Consider the following 26,162-nt stretch of genomic DNA (forward strand, 5'->3'; position numbering starts at 1 on the left):
GGGGCGGGGCTCCGCCTCTGACCGCCCTGTCCCGGAGCGACGGGGCGGGGCTCCGCCTCTGACCGCCCTGTCCCGGAGCGACGGGGCGGGGCTCCGCCCCTGACCGCCCTGTCCCGGAGCGACGGGGCGGGGCTCCGCCCCTGACCGCCCTGTCCCGGAGCGACGGGGCGGGGCTCCGCCCCTGACCGCCCTGTCCCGGAGCGACGGGGCGGGGCTCCGCCCCTGACCGCCCTGTCCCGGAGCGACGGGGCGGGGCTCCGCCTCTGACCGCCCTGTCCCGGAGTGACGGGGCGGGGCTCCGCTATGTCATGGCCGGCCCTCCCGTGCGGGTTTGTCACATGCTGCGGGGAAAGCAAGAGAAAGCCTCTTGCCTCTTGTCCCTTCACTGAGAGGTGCTGTCCCTGGTCTTTCCCAGAACCTGAAGGCGGCCGACAGCGACCCCACGGCGCCCCCGTACGACTCCCTGCTGGTGTTCGACTACGAGGGCAGCGGCTCCGAGGCTGCCAGCCTCAGCTCCCTGAACTCCTCAGAGTCCGACCAAGACCAGGACTACGACTACCTGAACGAGTGGGGCAATCGCTTCAAGAAGCTGGCGGACATGTACGGGGGCGGCGAGGACGACTAGGGGCCCTGAGAAGGGCGGGGCCCCAGAGGCGGCTGCGGGCGAGGCGCAGGGGACGCCGCTGTGGTTTCTCGGCTCCCCTCCTCCTTCCAGCTGAGTTCCCGGGAAAGACCCCGATCAAGGGTGCAGTGAAAGGTAGTTAGGATTTCCCTCTGTCGCTGTCGTCTGTGTGTGGTAGAAAGGTTTTTGACTTACTCCTCCAGTTTTTCTGACACGTCATGATGTCCCAGAGGCCCCCAGATGTGAACGTTCCAAAAGGAACAAACTCCATCCACTCCCACGTGGCTGCGCCAGCAATTTGCAGATTTCCCTAAGGGGCCTTTGTCTGGACCTTCACAGGAAGGGGGGTCAGCTGCCCTGGCGGTCTGCTTCTCTCCCCATCCTGGCACCAGGGTCCCCTGTCCCGAACCCCCCCCCCCCCCCCCGCCCCGCTCCACCTGCTAGTGTCCCCAGCCATGCACAAGTGGCCCCGCCGTCTCAGGGCAGGAGGCGGGGTCTCGGGCAGGTCCCGCAGTTGGCTGGGTTCTGTATCCTCTAGTTCGTGGTTTCCTTTTTCTTCTCCGAGCCCTGACGTTCCTGGTTCTCCACAAGGGAGCCCGGGCCAGGAGAGGCCATGGATCCTCAGGTGACACTTAGTTTTCCGTGTTTCATCACTGACATGAAAGAGTGATTGATAGTGAGTCCGAGAATGGTGCCTGCGTGCTGCCACCCAGGACAAGGGGATGGGAGGGCAGCCTCGGCGCCCTGCGGGCCCGCCCACCTCACAGCCACAGCAGGATGCAGGATGCACCCGGGCTCCCTATCCAGGGTCTGTGGGCCCTCATTCTTCCCGAAGCCCAGAATTCCCAAGTGCCTGCTTTTGATGGTGTCTGCAAAATATGCTGGCTGATCTGGACACGTTTGCCCAGTTCCAAGTGTGCACAGAAAACTAAGAATGTTGCAGCTTCCAGTTTATTTTCCTTAGGAGCAGGAATCAAACAGCGCCCTGAAGGGTGTTAAGGAGTTGGTGTTGTGGTGCAGTGGGTTGCGAGCCCGGCATCCCACGTGGGAACACTGGTTCCATCCGGGTTACTCGGCTTCTGACCCAGCTCCCTGCTACAGTGCCTGGGAAAGCAGTGAATGATGGCCCAGGTACGTGGGCGCCTGCACCTACGTGGGAGGCCCAGATGGAATTCCTGACTCCTGGTTTCAGCCTGGCCTAGACCTGGCTGTTGTAGCCATTTGGGGAGTGAACCATCGATCTTTCACTCTCTCCCTCGCTCGCTGTCGCTCTAACTTTCAGACCAATCAACCAATCAGTCTTTTAAAAAATGTTAAACAGATCTTGATTTGGATTTTTTTTTTAATTCAAAATGCAAATCTCAACTTTTGACAACCACAGGAAGAGTTTCATTGAGATTGCTTTACTGCCTGTCAGCTGTTTTTGGAAGAAGAAGAAAATCATCTGTGCAGTCACTTGTTGGGGTTATCTTCACTTTCCTGCGGTTCCGACTGTGTCTAATGCAGTTCTGTATAGAGAAAGTCACTGTAGTTCCGAGTGCATTTGTGTGTGGGTGCTGATAATTTTGTATTTTCATTGGAGGTGAAAAAGGAAAGCAACTCAAGCCCGGAAAATTATTCTCAAAGATGCATTTTTATAAACTTTATTAAAGAATTTTGTTAAACCACTGTCACACGTGTTTTGTTTGGTTCCCGGGTCCACTGGCAACACGGGGAGAAGCGTCAGGCTAACTTCTGCTGGGGTACACTGGGGGCAGTGCATGCACAGGGTGAAGTTGATAGGGCGACCATCCATCCACGTGGCAAATGACAAAAACCACTGAAATTCCCATGTCGCTGGGAGACCACTGTGGGCTGAGCTGAGGGGCAGAAGCGAAGGGACTCTTGACCTAGTTAGCAAAGTTAGTGTAGGTCGTGGTCTTCCACAGTGGGGAAGACTGCAGCCCCCTCCCCAGGGGACGTGCAGTAAATTCTGGAATGCAATCAGGTCACTACTGGGGATGCTACTAAATATCCTGCAGCACACAGGACGCCCTGCCATAAAGAATCGTCAGTGACGTCACTGCTGAGAAACGCTGGTGTGGCCTGCAACTTTGCTGGAAGTGGCTAACATTGGGGTAGAACAGGAAATACTCATTTCACCATGCTGAGTCTATAAGGGTACTTTATTTAAAAAAAAAAATTTTATTTGAAAGAGTGACAAAGAGAAGGAGAGGCAGAGAGAGAGAGAGAGGTCTAACATCTGCTGGTTCACTCCCCAATTGGCCACAACGGCCAGAGCTGTGCCAATCCAAAGCCAGGAGCCAGGAGCTTCCTCCGGGTCTCCCATGTGGGTGCAGGGGCCCAAGGACTTGGGCTGTCTTTTGCTACTTTCCCAGGCCATAGCAGAGCTAGATCAGAAGTGGAACAGCCAGGACTCAATCAGGCACCCATATGGGATGCAGGTGGCAGCTTTACCCACTATGCCACAGCACCAGCCTCTGTGAGGGTACTTTAAAAAGCTTGCCGAACAGGGATGACGCTGTGGCATAGTGGGCTAAGCCTCTGCCTGCGGTGCCAGCATTCCATATCGTTGCCAGTTCTGGTCCTGGCTGATCCTCTTCAGCATCCCACATGGGCGGCGCTGTTACGGCGCCTGGTGGTTCCACTTCTGATCCAGCTCTCTGTTATGGCCTGGGAAAGCAGTGGAAGATGGCCCAAGTCCGTGGACCCCTGCACCCTCGTGGGACACCTGGAAGAAGCTCCTGGCCCCTGGCTTCAGATTGGCCCAGCTGTGGCTGTTGCAGCCATTTGGGGAGTGAACCAGCAGACGGAAGATAACTGTCAATAACTCTGCCTCTAAAATAAATAAAATGTTTTTAAAAGGGCTTGCAGACCATAAAATAGAAAGATAAGGTTATTTTGATGCAAAGATTTGAAATCCATGCATACAAGGGTCTAAGGTTTGTGATGGGCCAGTGCTGTGGCATAGTGGGTAGTGCCATTTGGCCTGTGGCACAAGTATCCCATATGGGCACTGGGTTGAGTCCTGGCTACTCTACTTCTGATCCAGGTCCCTGCTAATGTGCCTGGGAAAGCAGTGTAGGACTGCCCAAGTGCTTGGGCCCCTGTACCCATGTGGGAAACCTGGAAGAAGCTTGTGGCTCCTGGCTTCAGCCTGGCCCAGCCCCAGGCTGTTGCAGTTGATTTCTCAACAATGTTGCAGTGGATTCCTTTCTGAGAGGAGAAGTGTGGTGGGGGCAAGAGGCACGGAGTCACCACACAGACCCGGGGAGTCGGGTGAAAGTAGGCTTGAGGCAAGCAGCCCACAGACTCATTTATTTCAGTTGGTACAACAGCTTATATAGCCAAGACCAGCCAGTCCAGTCAAGGGGCAGTCTATGCCCCAACCAATCACAGCCTGTTGCCAGGCAGTTTCCAAAGCCATCCAGTCACAGCCTGTTGCTAGGCAGGCTCCGTTGCCAGGTAGGTTTCAAAGCCATTCCTGAGTAACTGAAGCTCATTTCCAGCAGCCATCTTGGCATGGCCTTCTCATTTCACCACACCAGGCATTGTAGCCATTTGGGGCGTGAACTAGCAGATGGAAGGTCTTTCTCTCTGTCTCTCTCCCAACCCTCTGCCCCATAACTCTGCCTTTCAAGTAAGTAAATAAAAATTATTTTAAAATTATTGACAAATATATAATACGAAAAACTGCATGTGGATCTCAACATCTTGCAGCACCATAAACTTTTCCACCAGCTTTGGGAGGGTCCTTGGACAATTCAGTGGTATTGTCCAGCCACACTGTGCGGCCATCACTGCTATCTGCCCTTTGCCGGGAGAGGGAGAGGGAGAGGGGAAAAGGGAGAGGGAAAATATTCACTTCCTCAAAAGTGCGCAATGGGCTAAGTGAATCCGTGGGAACTGAATCCAGGTCTCCCATGTGGGTGGCAGCAGCCCAGTTACCTGAGCCATCAGCGCTGCCTCCCAGTGTCTACCTTAGCTGGAGTCGGGAGCCTGAGGGGGGCACTGAACCCAGGTGCTCCAACACAGGACATGGGCATCTTGACTGGTATCATAAACCCAAGGCCCAGTGCCTGCCCCAACATGGACCTGAGTGTGGCCTCCCCCACCAGCCATGCCCCTCCTGCTGGGCAGGAAGTTGAGCCACCCCAGTACTCACCTCCCCCCCAGCCCACACTCTGGGACCGGGGACCCTGGGACCCTGGGATTCCCCGTTCAGCATCCAGGCCTTGCAGGCTTCTTTGCTTGCCCTGCCCTGGGGAAGCTGCGCTGTGCTCCCTAGCCGTGGGAGGGAGAGGGCGTGTGGGACGGCCCAGCTGTGCAGGATGCAGCGGCCCACGTGTGCACCTGCCCAGCTCTCCTGGTGCCCGAGATGCAGGTGAGAAGACAAGGCGTGAGTCCGGGGGCGAGGCTGGGGGGTGAGGTCTGAGCATTCTCAGCTGGGACCTGGTATCATTTTCATTTAATCTGATTTATAACAAATATTTACACAAATGGCATGGGGTCCCCTACTTGCATTTTTTTTTGCCCCAATCCCCCACAAAATTCAGGAGTGTGTCTCCCATAAAGTGCATTGCATCCATTTCACTAAATGCTTGACACCTTGAAATGATGTTAAATTTTCTTTTTACAAAATGAAGTTCTACCTAAATGTACATAATGGATGAAAAATTGTCCAAGGGTGGCCTGGAAGAGAATACACACAGGAAGAGAGCAGGACTGTAAGTTTTTAGACTATTTCTCCTTCAACGTGCTTTGTTAGGATTTTGTTTGAGGGAGAGCAGGAGGGAAAGATTCAGGTACTGTTTGCTAAGCAACCCCTTTGTGGCAGATACTGCTAAATACTTGGAAGCAGTGGCACTTTTTAAAAAATGTTATTTATTTGAAAGGCCCAGAGAGATCTTGTATCCACCGATTTACCTCCCAAAGAGCTGTAACAGCCTGGGCTGGGCCAGGCTGAAGCCAGGAGCCTGGAATCCATCTGGGTCTTCCATAAAAGTGGCAGGGACCCAGGCACTAGAACCATCACCCAGGGCCTCCCAGGGTGTGCATTAGCAGGAGGCTGGACCTAGGCACGGTGACTGGGATGCAGGCGACGTGAGTGGCATCATCAGTGCTACACCAGAGGCTTGCCCAGGAACACTGTCACCTAACTTCCCCCGTCCCGCCTCGTGGAGACTGTTGTTACCTTGTTGCTTTAGAGACTAGCAAGTGTTGAGGGAGTTGGGCTGGCAGTCAGAGGAGTGGTGGTGACAGAAGGGGACCTAACCAACCCGAGAAAGGGGTTCCACAAACATGTCCCGCAGGCACCCGTGTGAACTCAGGCTGGCTCTGGAGGGCCGGGCAGCTCCCCAGGGGCCACTTCTGCAGAGCAGGCGCCAGGCGTGGTGTGGTGCTTTTGGCTGTGACAATGACAAGAGAACAAGATGAGCTCTTAGTGAGGTGACCTTTGAATGTCCTGCCAGGATTCACGTGGGTGAAAAGCCCGTTTCCAGTGGTCTGAGTCTCAAATCTATTCTGGTTTTTAAAGATTTATTTCTGGGCCGGTGCCGTGGCTCAATAGGTTAATCCTCTGCCTAGCGGCTCTGGCACACGGGGTTCTAGTCCCGGTCGGGGCACTGGATTCTGTCCCGGTTGCCCTTCTTCCAGGCCAGCTCTCTACTGTGGCCCAGGAGTGCAGTGGAGGATGGCCCAAGTCATTGGGCCCTGCACCCCATGGGAGACCAGGAGAAGCACCTGGCTCCTGCCATCGGATCAGCGCGGTGCGCCAGCCGTGGCGGCCATTGGAGGGTGAACCAATGGCAAAAGGAAGACCTTTCTCTCTGTCTCTCTCACTGTCCACTCTGCCTGTAAAAAAAAAAAAAAAAAATTTATTTCTTTGAAAAGCAGTGTGGCAGAGACAGCGAGATCTTCCACCTGCTGGCTCACTCCCCACAAGGCAGAAGCCAGGAGCCTAGAGCTCCGACCCCTGTCACCCACCCAAGTACCCGGGCCCTCTCCCACGGCCTTCCCGGGATCACCAACTACTGGCTGGTTGGGAAGAGGATGGAGCACTCTGGCACGGGGTGCTGGAATCACAAGCTGCAGCCCCCTCCGCGTCCCGTGTGACACAGGGCCTGGCCTTAATGCACGCGGTGCAACAACCTGGAAATAGAACCGCTGGGAACGCTAGTTCAACAGTGACGTCACCAAAGCCGTAACATTCACGACCGGTGTGTGTGTGTTCAGTGCTTACTTTAAAATGTTACATAGAGGAAGGCAACAGGAGCCCCGCGTGGTGGCGCCGCGGGTTCAGCCCCGCGCCGGGACCGCCGCACCCCATATGGGAATCCTATGTGCGCGCTGTCGGGGCTGTGCGGGGGACCCCGCGGACCGGGGATCTCGCTCTCCGACCTGCGTCTCCTGACACGGAAGCAAATACTATTTTCACGAGAAACGATTTTTCTGTACGGCCCCCACTATTCAGCTGTTGATCCCATGGAGTTTCCGAAATGGCGCGCCCAAACCCGGACGGGAACGAAGAGCGGCACGAGGGGGGCGTTCCCGCCGTCGGCCCCGCCCCACGCTTTCCCGCACGCCCCGCCCCCTCGGCGCCGAGTGCCTCTAGCCACACTCAACATGGCGGCGCCGCCGGCCCGCTCTGGGGCTTAGCGCACACCGCTAGCGGCGTGTTCCACTCCAGTCATGGCGGCCCCCAGGCAGGCAGTGGGCAGCGGGGCTCTGGAGAGCTGCGGTCTGGACCTGATTTTGGAGGCGCTGAAGCTGCTGCTGAGCCCGGGAGGTGAGAGGACGCAGCTCGGCGCCGGGCTGGCCTGGGACTGTCAGGGGCGCCCATCGTCCAGGCCCTCCCCGGGACCCTCCCCCTCGCCGCCAGTCGGGCGTTGGGCATCGTCCGCCCAGCCTCGTTTTACCCCAGAGAAAACCGGGGCTGCAGGCGGGCCTGGGATCGGCTAAATGCCGACGGAGGCCGGCGTCTCTCGAGCGCTTACCTTCTTAGGCTCCTGGATCCGTGGTTTGGTTCCGGGTTGGAACCCGCTTGGCGCGGGATGAGGCGCCCGCAGTGTGGACTGTAAGCTCCCAGCCGCGCGAGGGCGCAGGGTCTCCGGCGGACCCGAGGAGGGAGCAGAGCGGCGGGGGGATGTGCGAGCTGGGTGTGGGCCCTGACCCGGGACTCGCAGGCGCTTCTCGCCTTCCCGGTGGGAGTCTGCAGGGAGAAGCTGGAGCTGGCGCTCTCCCCGGACCGCTGCGTGCTGGAGACTCGGGACCAAGCGGGAGGTCAGGGCCAGAGCTCGGGCTGGAAGCGCAGCCTCTCAGAATTAGGCAGGTTAGGGTCGAGCTAGAGCCCTTGATGTGAGCCGGGACTCGGGGACCCTGCCTGTGAGTGCAGTGTGTACTGGGGGAGGGGATTGTAGGCTTAGCAAGGTGAGGGCACGTGGTGCTATCCCCGGTCTCTGATGTTGACCCCAAACTGCAAAACCTCCTGCCAACTTACACAGTAGCCATGAGGAGTGAAAAGGAGTTAACAGAACGAGTGCCTACTAAGTGTCAGTTCGCATAGTGTGCTGTTTATGTACCTGTCACTCCTCACAGCTCCCCATGCGATGGGGGTTACTGTATTCCATTTTTACAGTTTCAGGAACCAAGGAAATTGACCAGTGAGGCCAGTGTTAAGTGGCAGAGGGAGGATTTGAATTCAGGTTCCCTCCTACTGAAAGTCCGGTAGCTGTTCTCCAAGGCTGTGCCCAAGACCCATACTGCGGACACAGCTTTAACTTGCTAACCGGGAGGTCACTGGCCGTGCAGCGGCAGCCGTGCACGGTGTGACGCAGGACCGGGCTCCCTGGACGGACAGCCTGGATGGGATGGATCGTCTGTCACAAGCGCATGTCCGCAAAAAGCTCCTGGAAGTTGAACGTTGTGAAAAGACCACACATGGATTTCAAACGTTTGCACGACATAAACTCCCCTTTTAGTGCCGTCTCCCACAGCCTTTTGGAAGCACCCTTGTACTTCTTTCACAGACGACCCTCTGATCTCCAGGAGTGAGGTGGAGGTGTGTACATGTACTCAGCTGATGAGAATCCAGGCAGACACAGATCTGCTGTCCACTGGTTCATTCCCCAAGCCAGGGCTCCCCGGCCAGGCTGAACCCAGGAGCCAGCAACTCAGTCTGGGTCTCCTGTCTTGGCGGCAAGGGCTCAAGTACTTGAGCCATCAACTGCTGCCTCCAGTAGGAAGCTGGAACCTGGGTCCAGGCCCTGTGGTATGGGATGTGGACATCCCAAGGGGGCATCCTAACTGCACCAAACATCTGTGCCCATAGTAGGTTCTTCATGGCGTGCATCCGTGTTTGCGAAACAAAATAGGAAGAGTAGCACTTTGACATGTTTGCAAATCTTGAATGACAAGCTCATTAGAGGCCATTTGGGCCCAGCAGCTAGCAGGTACCTGTCCCACTTCGCAGTCCCACTTCCTGCCTTGAGCTCCCTGTCCAGCCATAAGGGACACCTGGGGAGTAAAGCAGCAGATGGGAGTTCTGTCTGCTTGTCTGTCTGTCTCTGTGCCTCTCGAGTAAACACATGTTTAGCAATTCTGTTAAAAAGCTACCTGCAGGGGACAGCTGGGGTTTCCTGTCTGCTTTTCCATTTCATCTGTAATGCCAGTTTTGGTTGAGTCCATAAAGAAATCCTAGATTCACACACACACACACATTTGGGAAATGCTTTTCTTACATGCCACACTAACGCTCAGCAAGAGGTGACTTAAAGCCTTGTTGCATTCAGTATGGAAGGGAGCTCACATTAATGAACTTTTAAAAAAAGAGACATTTATTTTAGAGGCAGAGAGAAAGAGAGAGATCTTCCATCCACTGGTTCACTCCCCAGATGGCCACAACGGCTAGAGCTGTGCCAGTCTGAAGCCAGGAGCCAGGAGCTTCTGCCGGGTCTCCCATGCGGGTACAGGAGCCCAAGGACTTGGGGCCTCTTCCACTGCTTTCCCAGGCCATAGCAGAGAGCTGGATCAGAAGAGGAGCAGCCGGGACTCTAACTGGCACCCATATGGGATGCCGGCACTGCAGGCAGCAGCTTTACCTGCTGCACAACTGCACTGGCTCCCGTTAATTAACTTTTGATACCTGGTATGCACATGAGAGAATCAGAGTGTAAAAAACAAGTAATGTGTTAATGTTATTGTGAATTGTCTGACATTGCAGGCCCTCTGAGAGAATTGTGGGGAACCCCTGGTAACCCCAGCCTCCTTATACCAAACTGGCCTCTGCTTTAAGGGAGTGCTGCCATTTATTTTCAGTTCTGTGTAGTTTGTCTTCATCACCAGTAGAGGGCAGAGAAGACCACTTTGTTTGGCGGGCTCGTGGCTAAACTTGGCTGGTCTTAGATTTTGAATCACTTTTGTTCAGTGTTGAGACTTAGCACATAGGGTCACAGGAGTCACCTGGAGGTTGGATGTGCCGACTAGTGGCAGAGTCTTCCTTTTTAGATATGTGTCAGCCAAAGGGACAGACTTTAACACTGTTGGGTCAGAATATTTGCCTTTGACAGTCTTTGAGAAGTATTAGAAAATTCTTACATTTCTGAGTCTCATTATCTTTATAAGGATAATTTTCATGAAATGTATCTTTTTAAAAATTGTATTTGCTTATTTATTTGAAAGGCAGAGACCGAGATCTTCCATCTGCTGGTTTACTCCTCTGATCCCTATAAGTGTGGATAGACCAGGTTAGAAACTCAGTCCAGGCCTCCCACGTGGCAGTGACCCAAGCACCTGGGCCATCATCCACAACCTTCCCAGGTGCACTGGTAGGGAGCAGGATTGGAAGAGCAGCAGCCAGAACTTGAACCAATGCTCTGATATGGGCTGCAGGTGTTGCAAGCTATAGCTTAACTCCTTGAGCCACCACGCTGGCCCAAGCAATTTTTTTTTTAATATTTATTTATTGGGGCCGGTGCTATGGTACAGGGGGTTAAAGCCCCAGCCTGCAGCGGCAGCATCCCATATGGTCACTGGTTCAAGTCCCGGCTGTTCTTCTTCCAGTCCAGCTCTCTGCAATGGCCTGGGAAAGCAGTAGAGGATGGCCCAAGTTCTTGGACCCCTGTACCCATGTGGGAGACCTAGAAGAAGCTCCTGGCTCCTGGCTTTGGATCAGCTCAGCTCTGGCTGTTGTGGTCATTTGGGGAGTGAATCAGCAGGATAGAGGACATCTTTCTCTCTCTCTGGCTCTACCTCTCTCTGTAACTCTGCCTTTCAAATAAATAATTCTTTTAAAAAAAAAAGATTTATTTATTTATTTGAAAGGCAGAGTTACACAGAGAAAGACTCTTCCATCTGCTGGTTCACTCCCCAAATGGTCACAATGGCCAGGGCTAGGCCAGGCCAAACGCAGGAGCCAGCGGCTTGCTTTATTATTATTATTATTATTATTTTTAAGATTTATTTATTTATTTGAGAGAGAGTTACACAGAGAGAGGGAGAGACAGAAAGGTCTTACATCAACTGGTTCACTTTCCAAATGACTGCATTGGCCAGAGCTGAGCTGATCTGAAGCCAGAAGCCAGGAAATTCTTCCAGGTCTCCCATCTGGGTGCAGGGGCCCAAGCACTTGGGCCACCTTCCACTGCTTTCCCAGGCCATAGCAGAGAGCTGGATTGGAAGAGGAGCAGCTGGGACATGAACCGGCACCCATATGGGATGCTTGTGTCATAGGTGGGGGCTTAACCTACTACACCACAGCGCCAGCCCGGACCAGAAGCTTTTTCAGGGTCTCCCATGTGGGTGCAGGGACTCAAGCACTTGGGCCGTCCTTTGCTACTTTTCAAGGCCATTAGTAGGGAGCTAAATTGGAAGTGGAGCAGCTGGGACTTAAACCAGTGCCCACATGGGATGCTGGCTACAGGTGGTGGATTCACTTGCTGTGCTACAGCCCCGGCCTCAGCAATGTGTGTTTAAGGTCCTTCCATGGCCGGTGCCGCGGCTCACTAGGCTAATCTTCCACCTAGCGGCACCGGCACACCGGGTTCTAGTCCTGGTTGGGGCGCCGGATTCTGTCCCGGTTGCCCCTCTTCCAGGCCAGCTCTCTGCTGTGGCCTGGGAAGGCAGTGGAGGATGGCCCAGGTGCTTGGGCCCTGCACCCCATGGGAGACCAGGAGAAGCACCTGGCTCCTGCCTGCGGATCAGTGCGGTGCGCCGGCTGAATCACGCCAGCCGCGGCGGCCATTAGAGGGTGAACCAATGGCAAAAGGAAGACCTTTCTCTCTGTCTGTCTCTCTCACTATCCACTCTGCCTGTCCAAAAAAAAAAAAAAAAGAAAAAGAAAAAGAAAAAAAAAAAAAGGTCCTTCCATGTTGTCATGGCTTGGTAGCTGATTCCTTTTTATCTCTGAATAGTACATCATTGCGTAGATATTCTACTGTTTATTTATCCATTCACCTTTTCTGTTTTAAAAACATCTCGGGGCTGGCACTGTGGCGTAGTGGGTAAAGCCGCCTGCAGTACCAGCATCCCATATGGGTGCCAGTTTGAGAACCGGCTGCTCCACTTCTGATCCAGCTCTCTGCTGTGGCCTGGGAAAGCAGTGAAAGATGGTCCAAGTCCTTGGGCCCCAGCACCCACATGGGAGACCCAGAGGAAGCTCCAGGCTCTGTCTTCAGATCGGGCGCAGCTCCGGCCATTGCGGCCATCTGGGGAGTGAACCAGCAGATGGAAGACCTCTCTCTCTGTCTCTACCTCTGCCTCTCTATAACTCTCTGCCTTTCAAATAAATAAATAAATATTTTTTAAAAATCTCATCACTTTTGAAAGGCATCTTCAGTGCTTCCAGCTTGGGGCCACTGTGAATCAGGCTGCTGCATGCATACGTATGCGTGCGGTGTTTCTGAGTGGACGTGAGCTTTCAGCTCATTTGGATAAGGACCGGGAGCACAGTGGCTGGATCGTGTGGTCAGCCGGTGTAGCATGGTAGGAAGCTGCCGGCCTGTGCTCCTGTGTGGCTTTCTCACCAGCGGCACTGGGAGCTCCTGTTGCTGTTCAGTGTGGCCAGCAGTGGACTTTGTCAGTGTTCTGGGCTTTGGCCGTTTTAATAGGGGGATAGTATAGCTCTTTGTTTCTTACAGTTCCCTGACGGCGTATCTCAGGCTTGTGTTCAGTGTGGTGATTTGCAGCTGTGATGTTCAAGTTTTCAAGGTTCAGTTCATACTGCTCAGTAATTTTCTTTGTGATTTTTTAAAATTTATTTGACAGTGAGAGAGACAGAGAAAGGTCTTCCTTTTTTCCGTTGGTTCACCCCCAAAATGGCTGCTACAGCCCGCGTGTTGTGCCGATCCGAAGCCAGGAGCCAGGTGCTTCTTCCTGGTCTCCCATGCGGGTGCGGGGCCCAAGCACCTGGGCCATCCTCCACTGCCCTCCTGGGCCACAGCAGAGAGCTGGACTGGAAGAGGGGCAACCGGGACTAGAACCTGGTGCCCATATGGGATGCTGGCGCCTCAGGCAGAGGATTAACCAAGTGAGCCATGGCACTAGCCCCTTCTTTGTGATTTTTAGGGTCGCGTTTGGTATTCAGGTTCTGCTGGCCTTAAAATAGAGAAAAAATTTCCCCTGTATTCTCCAAGAGTTTTTGTAACATTGATGTTATTTCTTTCTAATGTGGTTTAGCAGTGAAAGAAGCTGTGTGTGCTTAGAATTTTATCTCAAGTAAGTTTTTTTAGATAAAATAAATTTCTCTAACAGGTCTATTTAGATTTTCATCATTTTTTCTTTAAAAATTATTTATTTATTTGAAAGAGAGAGTAAGAGTGAGAGAGAGAAAGAAATATGTTCCGTGGACTGGTTCATTCCCAAATGGCCAAAATGGCTGGGGCTGGGCCAGGCCAAAGCCAGGAGTCCAGAGCTCCATTTGGGTCTCCCACATGGGTGTCAGGGGAATGAAATAATATACAACGGTGAAACTAAACAAATTATGGCTGGCCGGCGCCGCGGCTCACTAGGCTAATCCTCCACCTAGCAGCGCCGGCACACCGGGTTCTAGTCCTGGTTGGGGCGCCGGATTCTGTCCCAGTTGCCCCTCTTCCAGGCCAGCTCTCTGCTGTGGCCAGGGAGTGCAGTGGAGGATGGCCCAGGTGCTTGGGCCCTGCACCCCATGGGAGACCAGGAAAAGCACCTGGCTCCTGGCTCCTGCCATCGGATCAGCGCGGTGCGCCGGCCGCAGCGCGCCGGCCGCGGCGGCCATTGGAGGGTGAACCAACGGCAAAAGGAAGACCTTTCTCTCTGTCTCTCTCTCTCACTGTCCACTCTGCCTGTCAAAAAAAAAAAAAAAATTATGGCTAAGCGTAACAAAGTGGGTGAATCTCACAGACATAATGATGAGAAAGGAATTCAATGATTGTATTTACATAAAGTTTAAAACCACATAGGACTGTAGCGGTCAGGGATATATGGTTAAGTGGTGAAACTACAGAGAAGCAAGGAGGTGATGGCTTTAGAAGTCAGGTTGGTGGTTCTCTGTGTCACGGATGTACCGCTGAGAAGAAGTAAGGGGGTCCTCTGGGGAACTGGCCATGTTGTTGGTGGTTTTTTTTTTCCAAGACTTATTTTATTTGAAAGACAGAGTTACAGAGAGAGGTAGAGCCAGAGAGAGCGCCAGAGAGAGAGAGAGAAAGAGAGGTCTTCCATCTTCGGGTTCACTTCCCAGATGGCCGCAACGGCCGGAGCTGAGCTGATCCGAAGCCAGGAGCCAGGAGCTTCTTCCAGTTCTCACATGTGGGTGCAGGGACCCAAGGCCTTGGGCCATCTTCTACTGCTTTCCCAGGCCATAGCAGAGAGCTGGATTGGAAATGGAGCAGTCAGGTCTTGAACCGGCACCCATGTGGGATGCAGGCACTGCAGGCTGGGGCTTTAACCCACTGCGCCACAGCGCCAGCCCCATGTTGTTGGTGTTTGAGTGTGTATTGTTGTGCCATGTGCATTCTTTGTGACTGTGCAGTGAGCTGCACATTTCTGTTCTGTGGGTTTCTGTGTATGTTTTGTGTTTCACAACTAAAGGGGTGTAGAAGGTATTGAGCCTGCTCTGTTGAGAACTAGAGCGCTTTTCCGGCAGAGGTGCAAGTGCTTTGTCCAGAGTCCAGAGTGGACCCCATGGCTGATCTGTGCAGAGCCAGAGGGTGAAGGGAAAGAGTTGAAGCTGGAGCTGCAGATGGAGCCCGCCCAGGCAGAGGTTTATGCCACGGTAGAGACACGTGTTCTGGGGTCGGTGTTGTACTTAGCCAGTCAAGCTGCTGCCTGCGATGTCAACATCCCATATGGCACCAGTTCATGTCCTGGATGCTCCGCTTCTCATCCAGTGCCCTGCTAATGGTCTGGGAAAAGCAGCGGAAGATGGCCCCTGCCATTCTTGTGGGAGACCCAGATCCAGATGAGCTCCTGGCTCAGCCCTGGCTGTTGCTGCCATCTGGGGAGTGAACCAGCAGATGGAAGTAGCAGATGAAGTTTCTCTCTCTCTCTCTCTCTCTCTCCTCCCCCTCTTTCTTGTAGCTCTGACTTTCAAATAAATAAATTAATAAATCTTTAAAAAAACACATAGAAGACGTGTTTGAAAGTACTGAGAGGGTCACGTTTGCTGATGGGTGGAAAACAGATGTGGGATGAGGGGAGCAATGTAAGTGGAAACCAGTGAAGAGGCCGTTGCGGTGGTTTACTATAAAGACGATCATGGCTTGGACAAGGATTGTAGTGGTGAGGTGGGGGAAATGGGAGACTCTGAGAACCATTTTGGATGCACCAAAGAGAAGGCTTAGTGATAGATTGGGTAAAGGAGACGAGGAGATGGCTTTGCCGTGCTGGGGTTTAGCCGCCACTTGCCATCCCCTGTTGGAGCACTGGTTTGAGTCCTGGCTGCTCCACTTCCCATCCAGCTTCTTGCTAATGTGCCTGGGAAGGCAGCAGAAGGTGGTCTGAGTGCTTGGAACCTCGCTCTCCACGTGGGAGATGCAGATGGAGTGCCTGGATCCTGACTTCAGCTTGGCTCAGTCCTGGCTGCTGCAGCCATTGGGGAGTGAACTAGCAAATGGGAGCTTCTCTATTTCTCTCCCCATCTCTCCTTCTCTCTCCCTCTCTCTGATGGTCTGCCTTTCAAATAAATGAACAAATCTTTGAGAAAATCTTTTGGGTGAGAGTTGGCATTGTGGCACGGTGTTAAGCAGCTGCTTGCCACCGTCCCGTATTGGAGTGCCAATTCGAGTCCTGGCTGCCCCATTTCCAATCCAGCTCCTTGCTAATGTGCATGGGAAAGCGGTGGAGGATGGCACAAGTCCTTGGACCTTTGTGAGAGACCTGGATGGAGTTCCTGGCTCCTGGCTTCAGTCTGGCCCAGGCCTGGCCATTGCAGCCATTTGGAGAGTGAACCAGCAGATGGAAGATATCTCCCCCTGCACCATCAGCCTGACTTTCAGATAGATTAAAAAAAAAAAATCTTTGTAACACATTTTAAAAAAATCCATGCATATAAGGGATCTGCATGATGAAAAACCTGTGCATGAATTTCAAAATTTTTCTTTGCGGGCCAGCGCCGCGGCTCAATAGGCTAATCCTCTGCCTGCAGTGCCGGCACCCCAGGTTCTAGTCCTGGTCGGGGCGCCGGATTCTGTCCCGGTTGCTCCTCTTCCAGGCCAGCTCTCTGCTGTGGCCAGGGAGTGCAGTGGAGGATGGCCCAGGTGCTTGGACCCTGCACCCACATGGGAGACCAGGAGAAGCACCTGGCTCCTGGCTTTGGATCAGCGCAATGCGCCAGCCGCGCCAGCCACAGCGGCCATTGGAGGGTGCACCAACGGCAAAAGGAAGACCTTTCTCTCTGTCTCTCTCTCTCACTGTCCACTCTGCCTGTCAAAAAAAATTTTTTTTTCTTTGCATTAAAATAAACTTTTCTACAAACTTTTTGAAGTATCTGTTGTACTTGATATGTCCCCTATTCCAATTACATGCGAAGTTCTTATAGGGAGGCAGGGAATTCTTCCTTAACTGCGTTAGCACAAGTGGGCATTGCTTTCCAGAGCTGGGCCTCGGAGGATGGACCAGAGTGGGCAAGGCATTCAACATGGAGGGAAGTACGATTTGTATCTTTATTTACTTTTTAAATTTCAAGAATGAAAGGCAGAGAAACAGATCTTTCATCCACTGGTTCACTCCCCAAATGCCCACAACAGCTAGGCTGGGCCTGGCCAGAAGCTGCAGACTCAGTACAGGTCTCCCATGTGGGTGGAGGGACCCAAGTACTTGGGCCATCACCTGCTGCCTCCCAGGGTTCGCATTAGCAGGAAGCTGTATCAGAAATGGAGTAGCCGGGACTTGAACCCAGGCATTCTGATGTGGGTGTGGGCATCCCAACCAGTAGCCTACTCCCTGTGCCAAACACCTCTGTGTATTTTTTTTTTTTTCTTCAAAAGGATCAGGCTCGAGTTCACTCCAGATCACAAAGCGTGATGTCTTGCTGGCCACTTTGAGGTCTAACCTGTCTGCTTTGGAGGATAAGATCCTGGAGGATCCTCAGTGGAGGAGACTGGCGCTCCTGCGAGAAGAGACGGCTAATGAGGCCGAGTGGCCACAGACCTCCGAGGATGTCACCTGGCGCTTCACCGCCCAAGCCTTGTTGTTGCTGTTGTGCTTGAAGAAAACCATGACCCGCCTTGCAGCTGATTTCAACCCCGAGAGACCCAATCCGAAGACTCCGGAAAGCGCCCCTACCCTGAGCCCCGACACGCTCAGCATCTCCCAGCAGAAGACGGTCCAGTCCGCTTTGCAGTTTGTGGTCACCCTGGGCGTCTGCCCCTATCTCCTGCCCGGCGTCGGAGTCCCCTTGAGACGCAGGACCGAGTTCGGGGCTGTTGTGCAGGACGTGGTGTGTCCCGAGGCTGCCCCGCCGGCACCCCGGAGACTGTACGCCAGCTGCAGGGGCCTCCTGGATGCCGCTCAGCACGCGTCTCTGGCCAGCTTGATCTTCTGCCGCCATCTTGGGGATATTGCAGCAGGCCTATGCCAGCTGGGCTTCTGCCCAACCAAAAGAAAACCGCTGACACCTGCAGAAGAGGTAACCACCCCCCCAACAAGGTGGGGATGGGGATGTGTGTGGTGTGTGTGTGTATGTGTGTTGTGTGGGTGTGTGTGGTGGGGGTGTGGTGTGTGGGGGGGTGTGGTGTGTGTGTAGGGTATGTGTGGGGGTGTGGTGTGTGTGTATGGTGGGGGTGGGGATTGTGTGGGTGTGTGTGGGGGGTGTGTGTGGAGGGGTGTGTGGGGTGTGGTGTGTGTGGTATGGTATGTGTGTATGGTGGGGTGGGGGTGTGTATGGGGTGTGTGTGGGGGGGTATATGTGTGGTGGGGGTGTGTGTGGTATGTGTGTGTGTGGGGTATGTGTGTGGGGTGTGGGGGGGTATGTGGGGGGGTGGGGGGGTGGGGGGGGTGGGGGTGTATGGGGGGTATGTGTGTGGGGGTGTATGTGTGGGGGTGTGGGGTGTGTGTGTAGTATGTGTGTGGGGTGTGTGTGGGGGGGTATGTGTGTGGGGTGTGGAGGGGGAATGTGGGGGGTGTGGTGTGTGTGTGGTATGGTATGTGTGTATGGTGGGGGTGGGGGTGTGTGTGATATGTGTGGGGGGTGTGTGTGGGGGGGTATGTGTGTGGGTGGGGTGTGTGTGGGTGGGGTATGTGGGGGTGTGTGTGGGGGGTGTGTGGGGTATGTGTGTGGGGTATGTGTGGGGGGGGATGTGTGTGGTATGTGTGTGGGGTGTGGGGGGGGATGTGTGTGGGTATGTGTGGGTGTGTGTGTGTGTGTGGTGGGTGTGTGTGGGTGTGTGTGTGTGGGGGGTATGTGTGTGTGGTATGTGTGTGGGGGGTGTGTGTGGGGTATGTGTGTGTGGGTGTGTGTGTGGGGTGTGTGTGGGTGTGTGTGTGGGGTGTGTGTGGGGGTGTGTGTGTGGTATGTGTGTGGGGTGTGTGTGTGTGGTGGGTGTGTGGGGGGTGTGTGTGTGGGGGGGTGTGTGGGTGGGGGGTGTGTGTGTGGGGTGTTTGTGGTGGGGGTGGGGGTATGTGTGGTATGTGTGTGGGGTGTGTGGGGGGGTGTGTGTGTGGTATGTGTGTGGGTGTGTGTGTGTGGTATGTGTGCGGGGTATGTGGTGTGTGTGGGTGTGGGTGTGTGTGGGGGTATGTGTGTGGGGGTGTGGGGGTGTGGGGGGTTGTGTGTGGGGGTGTGTGTGAGTGGGGTGTGTGTGGGGGTTGTGTGGGGGTGTGTGGGGTGTGTGTGTGGTATGTGTGTGGGGGGTGTGTGGGGGTGTGTGGGGGGTATGTGTGTGGGTGTGTGTGTGGGGTATATGTGTGTGTGTGTGTGGGGTATGTGTGTATGTGGGGGTGTGTATGTGTGTGGGGGGTATGTGTGTATGTGGGGGTGTGTATGTGTGTGTGGGGTGTGGGGGGTATGTGGGGTATATGTGGGGGGGTATGTGTGTGTGGGGTGTGTGTGTGTGGGGTATGTGTGTGGGTGGGGGGTGTGTGTGTGGTGTGTGTGGGGGTGTGTGTGGGTGTGTGTGTGTGGGGTGTGTGTGGTGGGGGTGTGTGTGGTATGTGTGGGGGGTGTGTGTGTGTGTGTGGTATGTATGTGGGGTATGTGTGTGGGGGTGTGTGTGTGGGTGTGTGTGGGGGGTGTGAGTGGGTGGTGGTTAGGTCTTCAGAATGGCGCTGATTGAGAGCACGCGTGGTGGACAGGCAACCCTCCTGGGAGGGGAGGTTGGCGGCTCTGTGTGCTGGGCGCACGGGGAGTTGTTTTCTCCTGCCCCGGTCGTGTGGTGGGACAGCTGTTGCAGGCAGTGTCCTTAAGGCTCTTTGTCCTCTTTAATAAGAGGTGTTTGCCGATGCCTGCCTCGGAAGGTGGTGGGGGGGGTGAAGGACGGTGTGTGCAGAGTGCCTGGCCCTGTCCCTGGCAGTGCTCATGGAGAAGCTGTTGGTCCCTGGGAGGATTGGGGGTAAACCACGCGGCGTCCTAGCACGCTGCACAATGCCGCGTGGTCGTGGCCAGTGTTAGGTCAGTGAGCAGCTGAGCACCTGCACTGGGGAAGTCGCTGTGGGGCTTACAGAAGCGTAGGACGTGACCTTTGCTTTTCTTCTTCTTTGTTTTTTGTAAGATTTATTTACTTATTTGAAAGGCAGAGTTACAGAGAGGGAGAGAAAGAGAGAGAGAGAGAGAGAGATCATCATCCGCTGGTCCATTCCCCAGGTGGCGGCAGTGGCCGGAGCTTGCAGTCCTGGCAGTGCCCACTGCCGGTGCCTCCCTGAGAGGGGCAGCGGGACGGGCTTGTGACTGTGGGCGAGGCCAGGCGGTGCCGCTGGGCCTCATGCAGGAGAGAGGATGAACAGGGAAGCACACGGAGACAACCGAGTGGGAAGGCGGGAGGCGAGCGGACAGAAGGGGGCGCGGGAGGGGAAGCCGGGCGGGGTCCTTGTGGCTGCTGCTGTAACAGAGTCTGCTGCCCGTTCGGTTAGTGATGACCAAAGTGGGCCAGGCTACGTGGGTCCCCCAAGCACTATTTGCTGCCCACGTTCCGCATGAGTTAAAACACAGGTAACAGGACGAGAGAGGAGAAGCCCCAGAGACAGCTGTGTTGCTCATAGAGGTGGGGGTGGAGGATGTGGCCTGCTGGTGGGGCCCAGTCTTCCTGACTGTGCGCTGCAGAATCGGACAAGCGCTGCTCACTGCAGAACTGCCCTGCGCCCCCGGCAGGGGATTTGCCTCTGTAGAACGTGCAGGAAGGCAGAGCAGAGTGTGCATGCGCAGCTGGGCGTAGGCGCAGTCACGTCTCCTGCCCAGGTGTGGGGTGGGCGAGTGACGGAGAGAGGGCCAGGAGTGTTTTGGAAGCACAGGTGCCGTTGTGCAGTGTTGTGAAACTTTGCCTTCTATCGTCTGCCTGGTTGATACTCCAGTAAAGCCAGGTGTGTTTTTCTTTTAGGTTTTAACGGAAGAGGAAAGAACCCTTTCCAGGGAGGCCTTGAGAGACATCTTGGACCAAGTGTATCAGCCGTTAGCAGTCCGGGAATTACTCATTCTCCAGAGAGGATCCCCCCAGGTACTGCAGCCTGGGCATTCTTGTGGGTGAATCATTCATGACTTGTGGCATGCTGTCTTCTCTTCCTGAAAAATTAAATAGCATTAGTTCCCGGTTTCATGGTTGGGTTGAGCCTTACTTCATCTTCCAGATCATTAAACGGTGTTTGTAAAACTAAGTGATACGGCTGGCGCCATGGCTCCATAGGCTGCTCTGAATTCAGGAGCCAGGTGCTTCTCCTGGTCTCCCATGGGGTGCAGGGCCCAAGCACCTGGGCCATCCTCCACTGCACTCCCTGGGCACAGCAGAGAGCTGCCCTGGAAGAGGGGCAACCGGGACAGAATCCAGCGTCCTGACCGGGACTAGAACTTGGTGTGCCGTTGCCGCTAGGTGGAGGATTAGCCTAGTGAGCCACGGCACAGGCCCGTCCTTTTTCCTTTTGTAAGGAAAAGCTGCTCTCTGAGGTCCATGACGTCAGCACGACTCGGTGTGCACGTGTGGAGACCATTCAGGGCTCACACCTTCCACTTCCTGTTTTCAGTCCTGCACAGATGGGAAGACACAGCCTGGAGCCCGGGCCCCGGCGTGGCTGCGGCGTCTCTGTGGGCAGCTGCTCTCTGAAAGGCTGATGCGGCCCCGTGGCGTGCAGGCGGTGGTGCGGGGCATGTTGGAAGGAGCAGGAGGTGAGAAACTTGGGCCCTGTTTCCCTTTGAGTCAGATCCTGAGGCAAGCCGGGGGTATCCGCGTTTGCCTTCAGACAGACAGGGAGCTGAAACCCGGGGGCTCCTTAGTGAGCTGCTTTTTGGAACAAACTTGTTTTCTTGCTGTTTTTCCTGCTTTCTTGAAAGTAATGCTGGAGAGACTTCTGTAAAGGAGTCTTTTGTTTGCTTTCTTAAACTTTATTTAACTTGTTTGAAAGGCAAAGAGACAGAGAAAGAAGGGGAGAGGGAGAGACAGAGGTCAGTCTTCTATCCCCTGATTCACTGGCCGGGGCCAGGCCAAGCCCAAGCCAGAAGTCTGGAATTCCATCAGGGTCTCCCACGTGGGGCAGGGACCCGAGTACTTTAGCAGGAGGCTGGGCTTGGGAATGGTGCACAAGTGGCGACTGCATTGCTAGGCCACACGCCTGCCTCGTATTCTGCCCCTTTGTAGGATCATTTAAGATGATAAATCTTGTCCCTGTTCCTGCATGGCTGTGGTTTCAGGTAGTCTGGGTGAACTGATCTGTGCAGAGAATGGTAATAGCAGCTAACTCTGAGAAGCTGACGTTGCAGTCCCATGGGTGACCCTGCCGTGGTTATGTGCCGGTTTTCTCCGAACAGAAGCCGGCATCGAAAGGAAAGTGCGGAGAGGGAGGTCGTCCAAGGGCATCGGCAGTTGTCAGCAGGGGAAAGAAACACTTTTCTCCCTGCGTTTTCAGGCCCCTCTGTCACTGGGGCCTCGTGCGGAGCACCGCTCTGAGTGTTTGACGCCTCTCTCGCTGTGGCAGCCGGGGCAGCTGGCGGGAGTGATGCTGAGGCGACGGCCGCCGACTGGAAGAAGTGTGACCTGATGGCAAAGATTCTGGCTTCTTGTCCCCAGCAGTGCCTCTCACCAGAGGCTTACTACAGGGATATCTGCCCTCAGGTAAATGCTGTTTCTTGGGCTCTGCGGGGCTTATCTGCTTCCTCCAGGAGAGAGCTTTCGTGTCCCTCCACTGTGGACAGAAAGCAGTGCCATGATGGAGTTCATGGTTCAGAGAGGCCCTTCTTCTGCCTTGCTTTCTGAAAGGCAAAGAGACAGAGAGTTCCCATCTGCTGGTTCACTCCTCAAATGACTGCAACAACTGGGCGTTGGCCGGAGACAGGATTGGGAGCCAGGAACTTGGTCCATGTCTCCCATGAGGGCGGCAGGAATCCAGTTACCTGAACCATCACCACTGCCTTCTCCTGTATTAGCGAGAAGTTGGAGTCAGGAGTCAGAGTGGGAGTCAAACCCAGGGACTCTTTGAAGAGAGATAGGCTTGTTATTTTGTTGTTGTTGTTGTTGTTTTTAAAATTTATTTGAAAGAGCAACAAGAGAAATACACACAAATAGAGAGACAGAGATCTTCTATCTACTACTTCTTTTCCCAGATAGCCGCAATGGCCAGGCCTGAGCTAGGCCAAAGCCAGGAGCCAGGAGGTCTGTCCTGGTCTCCCATATGGGTGGCAGGGACCAAGTACTCCAGCAAACATCTGCTGTCTCCTGGACATTAGCAAGAAGTACGCATCCGCAGGAAGCTGGATCAGAAGTGGAGTGGCCAGGCTGTGAACCTGGCACTCTGATGTGGAATGTGGGCATTCCAAGCAGCATTGTGACGGCTGTGCCAGATGCCTGCCCTAAATGGGACTAAAACAGCTTCTCTCTGGGGAAGTGCAGACACAGCCATCCTTGAGCAGTGATTTCACTGGGCAGTGCTATTCATAATGACAAAATTTGGTGGAAAAACAATGTCTGGAAATTAGAGAGTAACAGCAAATTCTTACAGGCAGCTTGAAAATGATGATTTTTTAAGGAATTTATAACAACATCAGAAGGTTTCAACAAGACAGAATATTAGGTATGGTCTTAATTAAAAAAGAAAAACAATTATACAGAAAATGTATTGGAAAGAAATATATCAAACATGTTTATGGTGATTTGGAAGACTTTAATTTTATTCCTTAAAACTTACAATAGTGCTGTGGTGCTGTGGGTCGAGCCTCCACTTGCAACACCGCATCCATTACTGAAGCGCCAGGTTGAGTCCCAGCTGCTTCCAATCCAGCTTCTTGCTAACGTGCATGAGAAGGCAGTGAGTGACGGCTCAGGTGCCTGGCTCCTACCGCCCGTGTGGGTCCCATGTGGGAGACTGGGTGGAATCCCTGGCTCCTGCCTTCCACCTGGTCCAGACCTGGCTGTTGCAGTTGTTTGGGGAGTGAATCAGCGGATGGAAGATCTTGCTCACTCTCTATCCCTCTCTCTCAGTAACTCTGCCTTTTAAATAAATAAATCTTGAAAGAAAAAGAAAAAAATTCTACCAAATCAGTGTTACTGCAATAAGTTCATTTTTTTGGCTTTAACAAATGAATGCTTTTTTCTTCTAGATTCTGGATTTATTTCACTTTCAAGATAAGTTGACAGCACGACAATTTCAGAGAGTTGCCACCACCACCTTCATAACCATGTCGAGAGAATGCCCGCAGTTGGCAGCAAAATACCTGCTCCAGCCAATGCTAGCACCTCTTCACCGATGTGTGAACACAGCAGGTGAAGAAGGGGGTCTGGGAGCTGGGTGGTTCGCCTCTCATGGATCTTCTTCTGCCTTTTCAGATTCAAATGATTTAGGTGTATGGTAGTTCAGCATCTAATTTCACTTTTCCCCCTCAACTTTTTATTTTGGACAATTTACTTCATGGAAATTTCAAGAAGAGTACGTTGGATCACCCATGAACACTTCCCCTAGGTTGACCAGCTGTTCACATTCTGACCACACTTGTTTTCTTCATGTCTGTCTTCACACGTAAACCTGTTTTTCTTGGAGCACTTGACAGTTGGTTATAGAGATTGGGATACTTCAGCGTGCATCTCCAAAGAAAAGTGTCTCCTACATAACACAATGCGATGATCACATACAATACTCCCATCTGATGTGCAGATTCTATCAAATGTCTCTCAGTGTTCCAATACTTTCTTTTATAACTATGTTAAATTTTAATTTGCTTACTTTGTTGTTTGAGGGTCAGAGAGGCAGAAAAAGAAAGAGACAGGCAAGACAGCTGCTGTCTGCTGGTTCATTCACCAGATACCCATAATAGCCAGGCTGAGTCAGCAAGGAACTAAATCCAGGACTCCCTCTTGGGTGGCAGGAACCTAACTGTTTAAGCTGTCACCTGCCACCTCCCAGAATGCACATTAGCGGGAAGCTGGACTCTAGAGCAGAGCTGGGACTCAAACCTAGGCACTTCAGAATGGGACGGGGGTGACCCAACCAATGGTTAATCACTAGGATAAATGTCTGGCCCCATAGCTGCTTGTATCTTTATTTGAAAGGCAGAGAGACAGAGAGACAGATCTCTCATCTACTGAATCACTCCCTCAAATACCTAAACAAACAAGGCTGAGTCAGGCTGAAGCCAGGAGGCGGAACTCAATCTGGGTCTCCCGTGTGGGCAGCAGGGACCCAACCATCCAAGCTATCTTCAGTTTCCCAAGGTGCGCAGTAGCAGAAAGGTAGAATTGGGAACAGACCTGGGACTTGACACAGGTGCTCTGACATGGGATGCAGGCGTCCCCATAGGCGTCTTACCCACAGACTAAGCACCCACCCTACAGCTACTTTTTAGAACTCTAGAGTCCTAGCAAGAGCCATGCACTAACTCTACTTGTTCTGTCTTGTTAGTCTCCTTTAATGCAGGTTAAGACAGCTGCGTTCCCTACCAGGGTACCTGGATTCCATACCTGGCTTCCGCTTCTGATGCCGGCTCCCTGCTGGTGCAGAGGGTCAGAGGCAGTGATGATGGCTTGAGTAGTTGGGTTCCTGCCACGCACGTGGGAAACCTGGATTGAGTTTCGAGCTCCCAGCTTTAGCTCAGCTCAGGCCAGGCCTCCGTGGGCATTTGGGGAATGAACCAGCAGATGGGGGATCTATTTGTCTGTTTTTCTGCCACTCAAATAGATGAACTTAAATTTTGTTTTTTTAAATAGGCTAGTTCCATGGTGTTTTGTTTGTTTTTCACCAGGACATTTTTGGAGAGCCTGGGTTTTAGCATGTTCCTCTGCTTGATTCCTCCTGTTTCCATCCAGGTTAGGCGTTTTGTTAGAAATGCTATGTAGGAGGAGCACACACTGCCAGCTTAGAGATAGCAGGTGAGAAATTGCATCATCCAGTTAAGGTGGTAGCAGCCAGAGTTCTTCATGGCTAACAACACCTTCCCCCTGTCGGTGGTTAAGGTGACCAGTAAGTGGCCAGTGGGTGATGGACGGAGCACTTGTGAGTTCCCTTCATCCTGTGGCTTCGTATCCATTGATGATTCTTACCTCAATTTCACGTGTTTTTTTTTTTTTTTTTTTTTTTTAATTAATTTATTTGAAAGGCAAAATTAGAGAGAAGGAGAGACAGAGAAAGGGTTCTTCCATCTGCTGGTTCACTGCCCAAATGGCTGCAATGGCCAGAGCTATGCTGATCTGAAGCCAGGAGACAGGAGCTTCTGGGTCTCCCAGGCGGGTGTGGGGTCCCAAGGCCTTGGGCCATCTTCTACTGCTTTCCCAGGCCACAGCAGAGAACTGGATTGGAAGTGAGTAGCCAGGTCTTGAACTGGCACCCATATAGGGTGCTGGCAATGCAGGCAGTGACTTTACCCACTACGCCACAGCAGCGGCCCCCAAATCCATACATTTTTGAAAAAAAAATTTGTTCTGGGTAGAATTCATGGAAGTCGTTCACC

General features: G+C 53.4%; 2 protein-coding genes and 1 long non-coding RNA gene across 4 annotated transcripts in view; 2 read left to right on the forward strand and 1 right to left on the reverse strand.

Annotated features, from left to right (window-relative positions):
* CDH1 (cadherin 1) overlaps positions 1–2,286 on the forward strand; it is a 66,950-nt gene extending 64,664 nt beyond the window's left edge. For both annotated transcript variants that reach the window (XM_002711639.6, XM_089320382.1), the window contains exon 16: positions 416–2,286. In XM_002711639.6, coding sequence (XP_002711685.2) covers positions 416–625 — 210 coding nt within the window. In that variant the 3' untranslated portion in view covers positions 626–2,286. The remainder of the gene's footprint in view (positions 1–415) is intronic.
* A 3,857-nt stretch (positions 2,287–6,143) lies between these two features.
* LOC149120993 (uncharacterized) lies at positions 6,144–7,735 on the reverse strand. The gene is made up of 2 exons (XR_016225338.1): positions 7,618–7,735; positions 6,144–6,475 (listed from the first exon to the last, which is right to left on the reverse strand). It is a non-coding gene; the product is annotated as an uncharacterized LOC149120993 (long non-coding RNA).
* Positions 7,213–26,162, forward strand: part of TANGO6 (transport and golgi organization 6 homolog) — a 203,248-nt gene continuing 184,298 nt past the window's right edge. Inside the window, exons 1-6 of the mRNA XM_070062636.2 lie at positions 7,213–7,409; positions 17,077–17,717; positions 20,620–20,736; positions 21,257–21,398; positions 22,205–22,341; positions 23,823–23,985. Coding sequence (XP_069918737.2) covers positions 7,313–7,409; positions 17,077–17,717; positions 20,620–20,736; positions 21,257–21,398; positions 22,205–22,341; positions 23,823–23,985 — 1,297 coding nt within the window. The 5' untranslated portion in view covers positions 7,213–7,312. The remainder of the gene's footprint in view (positions 7,410–17,076; positions 17,718–20,619; positions 20,737–21,256; positions 21,399–22,204; positions 22,342–23,822; positions 23,986–26,162) is intronic.

The sequence above is a fragment of the Oryctolagus cuniculus genome, chromosome 18, assembly GCF_051225735.1.
Source record: "Oryctolagus cuniculus isolate XC-2025 breed Fujian yellow rabbit chromosome 18, ASM5122573v1, whole genome shotgun sequence".
Taxonomy (NCBI): Eukaryota; Metazoa; Chordata; class Mammalia; order Lagomorpha; family Leporidae; genus Oryctolagus; species Oryctolagus cuniculus.